The 12196-nt window shown below is 39.0% G+C and overlaps 1 protein-coding gene and 1 long non-coding RNA gene across 3 annotated transcripts in view; one reads left to right on the top strand and one right to left on the bottom strand.

Annotated features, from left to right (window-relative positions):
* The first annotated feature begins 3373 nt into the window (after positions 1-3373).
* On the top strand, positions 3374-8642 carry LOC116604453. 2 transcript variants are annotated; one of them, XR_004291056.2, is made up of 2 exons: positions 3374-3575; positions 8049-8642. It is a non-coding gene; the product is annotated as an uncharacterized LOC116604453 (long non-coding RNA). The 2 variants fall into 2 exon arrangements; XR_007307103.1 differs by lacking the exon at positions 3374-3575 and adding an exon at positions 3834-5277.
* Positions 8643-11110: 2468 nt separating this feature from the next.
* The window catches only part of LOC5521808 (serine protease 23), a 6671-nt gene continuing 5585 nt past the window's right edge, over positions 11111-12196 (bottom strand). The window contains exon 3 of the mRNA XM_001641540.3: positions 11111-11887. Within this exon, the coding sequence (XP_001641590.1) occupies positions 11400-11887 (488 nt within the window). The 3' untranslated portion in view covers positions 11111-11399. The remainder of the gene's footprint in view (positions 11888-12196) is intronic.

Genomic DNA, 12196 nt, shown 5'->3' on the forward strand with positions numbered 1-12196 from the left:
ATTGTCCTTGAATAAATGAGATCTTCTACCAATGTACACTTTCTGTAATCCTCGAACGATGCGAACGTAGATGAACACCGTCTCTCGTCGAAAGAGTGGGCGGGAAAAAGCTTTCTCCCGGAATTAGCCGTTCAACTATTCATTACGCAATTTAAGATTTTCGTCTTCCGTATCCGTCTTGAATGTAATAGAGCAAGTGTAAAATAGCGACAGCGAAACATGAGGAAGCGGCTCTGATTGATCGACAAGTAGATGAGTGACATTCTCGACTGATGGGAAACCCATGCGAGACCCCGAGTCTGTTTGGCGAAGTCACGTTCGGCCGTAGAAGCGTCTGTGACCCTCCACAACCTTCAAGTGTTGGGTCTTGGATTAGTCAAGAAGTCTGGTCCGCAGGATTTAAATTTCTCAATGGCGTACCGCAAGAATACTTTCAATATAATTTCTATAATACATATTTAATTTTGTTATTGGTTTGTTTATGTTTTTATAATATTCTTTTGTAATCACAACATGCCGTATTTTGCATCAACAAGAAGCAGAGTAACGTATAAACGCCTGTCTACCCCTCCCCCTATCTCATCGGACTGTTCACATATTGTTTGCATCATGGCGTAATGATTACATGCTAATTGTACGATAGATTAACGCATTTTGTAAATTTATATTCTGCTGTACAGTGTGGTCATGAACTGTCTCTGTCCTAGTGACGTCACCCATCCCTTGTCCGGAATAACGTTATGCTCCGCCCGGTTTCTGTCCGGTCTAGTCCACGCGGATAGACGTTAGGGGTGGTCTCTACTAGGTGATAATTCCAAGCTCTCGTCCTCACTTTAGTGTGGCGTGGTACAGGGATTTCCTAGTAACAGCCAAACTAAAGTCAACAAATGCCCGCGATCTGCTATCAACTCCATATAAAGTAAATGACCCGTGCGAGGTTTTAAACCGTTACTCACGGCCCACTCCTTTTATCAGAGAAATCTCCCAAAAGAAATAATTTAGAAATAAAGATATGCGTAGCTCTGTCTGTGAGTGTTCTAAGTTTAGCCGATGTCCGCAAGTCGTCCGTTAGCGGTTGGAGCGGTTTATTCACAAGTGCCGACTCAGAATTTGCAAATTTTGGTGAAGTTTTTCTCCGTTTAGGACATTTCCTATAAGGCTCTTGAAAAATTCTTGGAGGCATATCCGCTAACAAACCGTCATTTCCTCTTGGCTAACATATATGGGCTTGGTTATCATATAAATACCCCTGGGATAGTGTACGTTGGATGGGCTATTGCAACAAGAGAAAAGCACATAGGTGCAGAGAAGAGTATCCACATAGAGCAAGGTCTTTACAACAAGTTACAAGGGGGAAAGCAAAGGACATAAGTAATCTGCCGGTTTGGAGTACGAATTCTACAAAGGTAATTAAAAAACATAAATATATAAATATATATATGTTTCTTTGCAATGGAAAAAATTATCAATTTATGGCAAAAACTTACTTTTTGCTCTTATGGAATCAAAAAAGACAGCGCGTTTATAATAACTCCTTTATTTAGGTTCTATTTTAGAAAAGTATTTACCTTTGACCTCACTTGTCTATATCATGCACACTAGAATTTGCAAAAATAATATCAAAAAGAAACTTAATAAAAGACTAGCTGTTCTAAACACAACTGATTTTTTTTTCTTTTATTATTACTCAGTGTTTAATATGGATAGTATTTAATCATTCCCCCGAATTTCATGCATTCCCTAGTCTACATTCAATAGCTTGTTTCTGGGGGTAATACATTCTTAAGAGATACGGAGTGATAAACTGTCAATGACCCGGCGATTGCCGCATTCCTGTCCCCTTGAAGATTGCACGTGTCTTTAAAAAAGTTCGCATGATGCTACTTATTAAACGAAATTTCACTTTATAGGCATTAACACTCTCGGGAAAAATGGAATTGTGTTTCGCTTTTAATTTACTTTTTCGTTTATGCTTACCGTATTCTAGATTCGCCTGAAAACTCTTGCACATTGAAAAATTCAAATGACTTTAGGGTTGTTCTGTATATGTATGGGACGCCGAATGTATGGCACGCATCCCGAAAGAGTGACGTTCGGTTATCGAGGGTTCTGAGATTGCACTAATAGCCCCAAAATCGTGATGTTCGAGTTATGAGGGTTGTGGCGAGTGCTCCATTTAACCCCGAGAGCGTGATGTTCGGGTTATGAGGGTTGTGGCGAGTGCTCCATTTAACCCCGAGAGCGTGATGTTCGGGTTATCGAGGGTTATGGCGAGTGTACTCTATAACCCAAATAGCGTTATGGTCGATATATCGAGGGTTGTTGCGATTGTACTCAACCCGAGAGCATGATGTTCGTTGTCGCAAAAAGGTTCCAAAACACAAAAAGAGTTTCTTGACTTGAATCTATTCGTTTGATGTCTAAGAATGACTTGATTGGATAAAGAAAGTGTTTGTCTGTTCTTATATATATATATAAACTTGGTGTTTCCTAAATATATTTTCCTTGGATGCATTTGAGGATGACTTGAATGCGCTTATAATACACGTTTACTTCCGTTGTCTCAATTTCTCTAAGACCCCTAGTACACCCACGCGTTAAGTCATCCAAATTTCACAAATTCCACCCATAGAAGCAGAAATAGCCATGTACAACTATGTCAAACAACGAATTCGTTTTCGGTTGCGTCTCTTCTAAGTTAATACTCAGGGTTCCTCGAGCACCCTTCCTCTACCCTATAGCATATCGTATTGTTCCCGCGCACTAAACAAAAAAAAAAACATACGATCAGTAGACAAGCGATCAATATCAGACAAGAATTACACTGAGAAAAAGAAGGAAGAAAACAGCAGTAACGATAAGATAATTTTAAAATATTGCCTGCCGTGTAGCCACGTGATGTTATAGCGGGGGTTTGGAACACTGGGGGACATGTTTCACCAGCAATTTAAAAAGCCAAATTATTTCAGTTCTTTAAGCATTGTTTTTTTAATGATATTTTCATAAAGATAACGAGATGTAAATAAAAAGAAATATTGATGACAGGCATTTGTGCCGTCGTACAACGTTATGTAGAACGTGCGTTTTTTTCATTGCTTTGATGCAAGACATGCTAATTTTTTTCAAACCCATATCTATAAAAAGCTCTTTTGATTTACAAAAGCCATCGTGAGCCATTGCTTTGTTCATATTATCAGCATACAAAAATGGCAATCTAACTCCCGAAAATGGTTAATACAAATCTCGACAGTATTACACTAGTAAACAAAAACAGCGATCCACTGAATAAGCAATTTTTACTTGAAAGAACGGGGGATGATACGGGAAATAAAGCCAGTACTATTCACGGCGTCATAATACGTATAGTCTTCCTTATTGTAAACACGAGAAAAAGGAGACATGCAGCCTAAGCGTGGGAGGGTATTTGTGTTGTAATATTATGTTATCGACGCCTTTTCCTTAGTTTAGAATGCACCTATGGATAATTTGAGTAGTTTTTAGCAATACCGTAAAAGCGCCGAGTGTTTCTTTACGACTCCCGCGGTACCACAGACTAATGAAACAGCGTTTGAACCGTAAGTATAAAGTAATTACTGAGAGTACGACACGTTTCTGATAGCATGAAAATGAAAACGAATTTTATTATGAACCGAGACCGGTTTTAAATTCTGAGATGCGATAGGCTTAATATTCCATATCAACACGCATAAAGGACTTTTTCACCCTGTTATATTGTGAATTATTTTTGATTGCTTGTATTCAGGGCTATCTATGGCTTTCAAAATGTTATAAAATATTAGGGCGTTGGCATGAAATCAAAACAATATACCACTTCCAACTTTATGTTTATACGGACGGAATAAGATCGTCTCAATAAGCAAGGATAAAACATTATAATGGCATCATTTTATATTTAAAAAAAAAAGGCGGTTTGTGGACCTCGGTAACTGAACATGTCAATAGCGTTATCTTTCGTTAAATAGAACCAGAGAAAATTCAGTAGGAGTCACAAGAAATGACAAAAAAGCACTTGTTTTTTTTCATTAATATACAGACCGCGTATTATATAGAGTATCCAAAGGCCTATTTAATATCGGCATTTCTCACAACCTATGGTAACTTTAAACCCAAAACAAAACAATTGGACGAAATCTCTATTCCTAACCCGGCATGAGCAAATGGCGAGTAGCGGATCGGATACACTCCCAAAGAGTGCATCAATATTTGTGCTTTGCGCCACAGGTCACTGTCCAAAAGGCAAATATTGTAGAGTGCTTTTTTGAGGGGGCCGGGATGTGTGTAGGAGCAAATAAAGGGTAGGCGCTGCTAGTATCTCGTAACGTGCAATTTAGCAGATTGCTTACGTAGTAGGCCGTAGATGCCCAATTGATGATGCAGCGCCGCGCAGAATGTCACGTGACAATAGCGCGCCATTTATAAAGAAACCGGGCAAAAACGCGAGATCAAAATTCAAACACTGTGCAATTCGGCATGAAATGCAGGCCTTTTTCATTTTCAACATAATATCCCAATTTTGTGGGCGATGGAAGGTATATTGAAAAGGAAGCAGAAATATTTTAAACGCTATCTTCTTGAGTTATAACAGATACCCTAAAAACATGCTGGTCAAATTTAGTTGCTTATGACTAAATACAATTACATTTTGTGATGCTTTGAAAAAAGTGCAAGGGAAGTTATTATTCGTAATTTTGTGTAAATTAAGGAGTGCTGGCAACATGGAGGCATGTAGGTCTTGAAAACGGGTAATTTTCAGCTTTGGTCATCGCTGTTGGTCTATAAACGATAATATACGTTGTCAGTCGAAAAATCGCAGAAGTGAATAAGAAATTAATGATGATATATCATGAATCAGATTAGAAAATGACTTTTGATTTAAGGAAATTTTTTTAAGTAGATTTAACGAATAAATGTATTTTGCATGGGGACCGCTAAACCTCTCTATGCCCATTAGCATTCTGTACAAGTCGTAGGCGTCAGAGAGATGGTAATGACACGCATGAGGTCTGGCTTATGTGTGGTTCGTTTTAGAAAACCTTACCTAAAAATTGCATTTTTAAAATTTGTATTAGGGAAACTCTGCAGGTGCATCCGCGACTCAAAAAAATAATTAGATAGACAAAATCAGAAAACGTAGGCGTATAAAAGGGTAAAGGATAAAGACAATTTTGCTAACTTTCATGTGTGGTGGGGTAACAGCAATCCAAGATTTGTGATTTTTCTTAGCATTCAATCAACGAAAGCCTCGATTATTAACAGGTATGGCCACATTGTAATATCACGATTTTTTGATGGTGTGCTGCGATGTCACATGCGCGGATAACTTCACAATTCTAAAGATAAACACCGAGAGATACCCCGAGCCAATACTCATTACGTGTTTACTTGTCGTCTATTCTACCATGCCTTTCTAGCTGTCGAGAAATCAGAGAATCATTTCAATAAATATTGTGCGGAAGAAAAATACTTAATCGAGGTCTCGCTGAACTTTGGAAATTCTATGTATTTATGTTGTTTAGATGACTCCCCCAGAATAGACGCCGCTCTGTAGACCCTTAGCGACCACTTCGCCACATAGGCGGTATTTTGTTGGGTTTAAATCAATCTGGCTAAATTTAATGATTAATAGGCAACGACTCAGAAAAACTAATAGCTAGGTGACGGCAAATTAGATATACACTGAGGCGTCTAAACGAGTATAAATAAACTAATTTTACTTTTCGTTGTCGTAAATTCTTAACAAATACAGGGTCTACATGTGCTTTGCTGTATTCCTAGAACATCCAGCAACACATTTACGATTTGGATAAACATATATTGTTATCAACATCACGTACATATCTGTAATAGGTACAGGATTAATACCCTTATAATAGCTACGCAATGAGGTAAATAGATCTGTCCATAATCCGGTCTTTGTATAGTGGATTGTAAACACCTTTACTCACGACATATTAGAAAACGACTTCTAAGCAGAGTGTACCTTACTCTAGATGCTGCTTTTGACACTTCTATGGTAAGATCGCACACTTCTATGGTAAGATCGCACACAAAGGACGGAGTTGCAAGCTTTTCTCTTATTTAGAAATAAATTTAAAAATGAATTGGTACAAGGCTCTTATAGTTTCAAATCATAGGAGACTCGCTAATTGGCTGATAATTGGCATCAACTTACATTTCGTGTCCACTTACAGCTTCTTCGTGTCCACTTAATTCAATTTTAGAATAGGGTCCGTAGTACTTTTTCTCAATGTTGTTAGGTCTATTTATTAGGTTTATTTTGTCAAAGACAACTGTCCCATTCGGCGCTCCGGGCCATCAGGTTCAGAGTTAGATCTTCTAATTTATAAATAACTCACACGAATAAAGCTATAATCTAGCGAATAAAACTGGTTAGAAAAGAAGATTAATGTAGAGAATGGATGTGAAGTTGGGCTGGGTCGTAATATTCGCAAGGGGTAGTGGCTTAGCACTCTGTGCTCTCATTGCAAAAAAAAAAAGTTATTTTCATACCGTTGGTCTATAGAGTTATCTATCCCAAATCAAGCCAAGTGATTTTTTTGATTGATTCTTACATTTATTCTGCCCGCAATTACATGGGCTTGTCAAGGCTGGCAGGTAATCGCATCACTAATTATGTCGGGTTAAACACGGGGCAACATATGTACTGTTTGGTCTGCACTGATCCCCTTATCTCTTGACAAGGCGAACGTTTCAAGAGCATGATTCGGCACGTTTATTCTATCCACCACTCATATGTTTAAATAACTAAAAACGCTTAAGTTAAAGACAAGAAAATGCCTTATATCTCTCCGGTTTATTCGAAGCATTACACCCTTACTTTGTTACTGTATAATCTAAGAAATATAGAGGTTGTGTTATTTTCTATGTCGTACCGACTTCAGTACTTAGAGCTCCCAAGGGGTCTACTGGTATGTGTGCGAACGTAGATATATCAATTAGCGGCGTTGTTAGATCTTTTCAGCTAAACGATTTTTATTTATTAAAATATGCCGAAGGAATGGTGGGAAATTTGTGTGTTTTTGTTATGAAATATCTCGTAATTTTAATGTAGAGTTTTGTTTGAGTCGAGAATTGTCTTTGTTTATTTTTATGAGTCTTGTTCAGCCTAGTCCCAGGCGTTCTTACCGGGTTTCCTGAGCTTGGAGATGAACCGTGAGGTAGCCTGGGGGCTGGGACGAGCTCTGTGACGTCAAAGCTCTTACCATCCACAGGAAACTCAACCACAGGAAACCCGATGAGAACGCCTGGGACTAGGCTGAGTCTTGTTCGTTTCACTCGGGTTATTCTGATAGTAGCCAGCTAGCCGGCTTTCCCCGAATCTCCGGACAGCCGACTAGCAGGATACTCTGGTAGTGACATAATCAACAATCAAGCGTGTTTACAGACATGTCTACACCTTGTAAACAACTATAGGAAAAACGAGACGTCAAGCTAAAAAATTAACAGCTTTAAAAAGATTATGAAAAATATAACGGATGGGTACCATGTTTCATACAACGTGACGTGTATATAACAATAAACGCGCCAGTCAAAGCCGATTTATTTTGTTAACGTTTGAGTGCTTTAAAACGGCCAATCACGCCACACACTGTCATTCCACTCACTCCCGCTACATTCCATCGCATCCATTTCCATTGGTTAATTTAATCGAGTATTTAGGTTATTTTTTTTATCAAATATAAACAAAAGATTTTTTTTCGTGGATTGGTTTTCTTTGAAAATAAACCGTTGTATTTTCAAATGTAAACAAACCAAAGGAGAGGATTGCTAACATTCTTTAAGGAGCAGATCTAGTGTTCACGTCTAAAGAAATCTCGGATACCCGGCTAACTCGGGCACAGTTTTCGCAATCTCTAGAAAATTAGGAGCAATCTTAAAAGTACATTCACGAAAATAGTCGTCTAAGTTGTGGTCTGAAGAGAGTCGGACAAAGATGATTAAAATACAATAAATTAACTTGCTAGTTGGTTGTTTGGACAGAAATGAAAACCCTTTTCTCTTTACAGATATCTCACAATGCATTATATGACGCCAGCTATCCTATTACTAAGTCTTCTGGTTGCAAGCGAGTTAGCTGCCGCCCGACGTTCATACAGTCACAGCAGCTTCCACCGGTCGGAATGCAAACCGAGACGCGGACACATCCAAGTGAAGCATAAACTCGGCTGCGTCTTCACGTTACCGAGCCAGGGTTGCCACGGGGAGTGCTTGTCGTCAGTAAAACCCTTCGCGCACAAGTCAGGGTTCGCGACGAGCTGCTCGTGTTGTGCACCTATACAGTACAAGATACAGAAAGTGGTAGGGCGCTGCATGGGAAAGCCTGTCACCGTATACTACCCTGTAGCGCTGAGGTGCGCGTGTAGACCTTGTTGATGACAGAGAGACGGAGATAAGCCCTGCATATTTAGATATGACTCTGAATTGTTGCCATGGAGACAGAGAATATCAAACGTTCCTGGACTCTACGGAAGTGGCGAAGAGAAGTGGTATTATTTATATCTGTCAAAAACTCTAGGTCATGAGAATTGATACTATTTAATGCCACCATACATGTACATATTGTAAAGCATAGATTAAATTATTCACACCAGGTTAAAAAACGTTTCGAAACTATTAAGAGTGAAAAACTATTCTAAGGAGCCCCGAATGGTCCCCGAATGATCCCCGAAGTGGTTCCCGGAAGTGCTTGTAGGGCTAGAGCGATAGGCCAAAGCTCGCACTACCGCATTTTTTTTAGTCGTGCTTCCACTGCACATACTCGCTCAAATGCTCTCTTAAAGGTATAGAGAAATGGTATACTATTAGACTTTTTTATGGTCATCGCGCGGGTACCCTGTGGTTTCCTGCCCGTCCGCACACATTGCGATAGTTACACAATACGTCAACTAATTACACATAAATACACTTTTGCACTATCCAAAAAATTATATATTTTTCTTTAAACCCTGACAATCACAGTAAACCCTACAACAGTATTTTGACTGTGTGTTTTGCACTCAGACGTACCTGCGTCTGTTTCATTTCGCGCGATTTTTCGTAATTCGCGGTCAACGGGACTAGGTTAATAGAGGAGACTGGTAAGGAAACGCGGGCGAGCTTCTATGTAGTATGTCTACTCAACTACAACTACAGTCTCAATTTACTACCGTAAAGGATTCGAACAGGCGTCCTCCTAATAAGAGCCTCTCTCTCCCCCCCAATTTGAATTTAGGAATAAAGAACCCCTTACCTAGTTAGCACCCCTTAAAAAGAATAAATGGAAGATAAAAAACCCCTTACCTAGTTAGCACCCCTTAAGAAGAATAAATGGAAGACTATAGATTGATAAAGAATGTTGAGCGAAGTTGAGAAAGTTGAGCATTAAATTTCACTTCACCGACGAACTGTTGCAACGAACTAAAGGGGACGACTAAAAGGAAGGGGATAGTATTTTGTCTCTAAGCTATGTAAAACGTTTATCCTAATTTCATCCCTTGCATTGTTTTTTAATGCAATGATTTTATCTAATCTAATCGCCCTTATAATAAATGAAAATTCTCATTGAATTTCCCTATAGCTGCTATAATCCCCCGAAATCGTAATAATAAACAATTCCAACTCTGTTATTGCAGAGCTGTTGCAGGCCTCGAAATATTGAACAGCCTCGCCCCTACTGGTCACTTTTGCCTTTTCTTCTTCTGTTTGTTTGCCATTAACCCAATGGAAAAGGTAGTTTTAATTTACTAAGTGGTATTTTGTAAGTTTTTATTTATTTATTTATTGACTATAAAAAAAATTAATAATTACATAAGTAAACGGTTGTGTCGTAAACCGAGTAAATACATGCCATCATTTGATATCATTTTATTTACTGTTGGAAAATGCTTGAATAAAAAAGCGTATAATGCATATCTGGTATACTGATATTTCGCAATACAGGTTCCGTTTTAGGCAGTGCCTAAATCTATATATTGAGATATTAAAGAGGAGAGCATTCCGTAACAAATGGCATTAAATCTGGGAGTTTCAAAGTCTCTGTTTCCTAGTTTGCATTTGGTACCCTATACCCTGGGTCAAGTGTCCCGATGTAACATATGCAGTAATGAGATCGCGAATCTACACAAATAACATGGATCCGCCATATCAAAATCAAAGATGGCGGCCATGACACAGTTTTAAATTATGCAGAAGCAACCTCGTCCCCAGGCCTCGTCAGCTAGACGCCATATTGAAAATTACCCAGAAGACCCTGGGGACGAGGTGGATGCAGAAGGTATCGACTATGGCGCAAAGGCTCTTGGGTTATTGCGCAACTTTGGAAGAAAAATAAACTTTGCATTTTATGACTGGGCTACCACAGGTATCGCAGTAATAACTCAAACAGTCGAATCTTCTTAGAAAATTTACATTGATCTTTTGCACTGATCTTAATGGCTCGAAATTTTATGCTTCCGCACAAAACCGAGTGACTCAAAGAATCCATTTCCATCGGCTTATTCAAGAAAGTAACTGAAAAACTTTTAAAGTTTCATTTAAAAATAAATATCATTAAATTATCAGACTTCAATAAAGTATCACACTTCAGTTTTCTTGCACATGAACCGCTGCATTTTTAATTGTAAACAATAACAAAGGAGTGGTTGGTCGAAATTCTTTAGGGTATAGGAAGAGCATCTCGAGTATCTAAGCCAATGGAACACCCGCCATTGCTAGGACGAGGGTGGGGAAACGGAAGACATCTTTTTTTGTTACTTTTCATGATGACTGAATAACGAATTCCAGTTCATGTCAGAGTTATAAAATAGCATTGATGGGGCTGCTAAATTGATAGGCAAGTACCCTGCATAGGAAGCGCAAAAGCTTGGGAAAATCAGGGGTAGATCCCGCGCGCTTGGAGATTTGGTGCGCGCCTCGTCTTCTCTCTTCTCTCCCTTTCGGGCTTGCTACACAGGCATGGAAAGGCTTGAGCGTACACAGAGCACGACGTTCTCATCGTGTATCAATCACATATTCTAGCAAGTGTTTTGAACAAGGCCGGATGAGGGGAAGAGGCGGAGATATATGCTAGTAGTAGTCGGAAAAAAAATGCCACGATTTAAGGGTGTTTTATTAAAAAATTACTTAACAATTTCAAGTACATTTGACCATGGAGCATGCAGCTCTTTCTAGCTCCACGACTGGATCAATTCTCAAATGAATTAAAACATTCACTACATCCAAACTTAATATAAGTCGATATTATCAATAGTATATAAATACAAAATAGTGTGCAGATTTGTAATCAAGGAGAAATCACTGCTCTGGCGTAACAACGTGTTGTGTGATACACAAGAGATATAGGTGATCATACGAGTAATACTAAAGAGTGCTGTAGTCCGTCAGTGGCGTCGCCTGGACATCCGTTGCATCCATTTCTTAATATTCCTCACTTTTCGCGCGTCAATCGAAATAGCGACATTAAACACGTGCTGTTTTCCACGAAGACGGCCCCTCCCTATGGCAGACACCACACCCACAACAGCATTCCGCACCCCACTCCGAACATAGACACCGGAACCAGAAATACCCTTCTGACCGTCACAGAAGCTGAGAAGCGCTCCTTTGATGACGACAGCGACTCTACATTGGCTTCTCCACATGGAGTTGAACCACTTATCGCCGTGGAAGCCCACAAATCGCATAGGGGACCCCCTGATAAGTGCGCTCGGTTCGACCGTCATTGTGGGCCGGCTGTGAGGACGACGTAATTCTAAGACGGCATAGTCGTGCTTGATTCGCTGCTGCTTTGACTGCTTTTTCCACGCCTTGGGAAAGTAGATCTTTCTTACTTTGATCCAGTGGAATTTTCCGGAGCGCTGAAGCATACCTATAAGAGAATTAAATTGAACATAAGAGAGGTTTTTTTTAGTATTTGAATTGTTTTCTTATTATTTAAAGTAATGTTTTCGAAGAAAAAGGCTTGGTTGTAATATCTTGCATTAAAAGTTTCTCTATATAAAAATTATATGAGAAATCAATAAACGCTTGTTAATAAAACCCCTTGCTGAAATATTCGATATTTTGCTGCAAGTGGGATAATGGTAATTTTTTCAATAGTGTAGATATATATCAATTAAACGATTAATTAAATTAATTCATCAAAAAATATATATTTTTTTACTTCACTACCTACTAC

Source organism: Nematostella vectensis, chromosome 2 (assembly GCF_932526225.1).
Source record: "Nematostella vectensis chromosome 2, jaNemVect1.1, whole genome shotgun sequence".
In the NCBI taxonomy this organism is placed as follows: Eukaryota; Metazoa; Cnidaria; class Anthozoa; order Actiniaria; family Edwardsiidae; genus Nematostella; species Nematostella vectensis.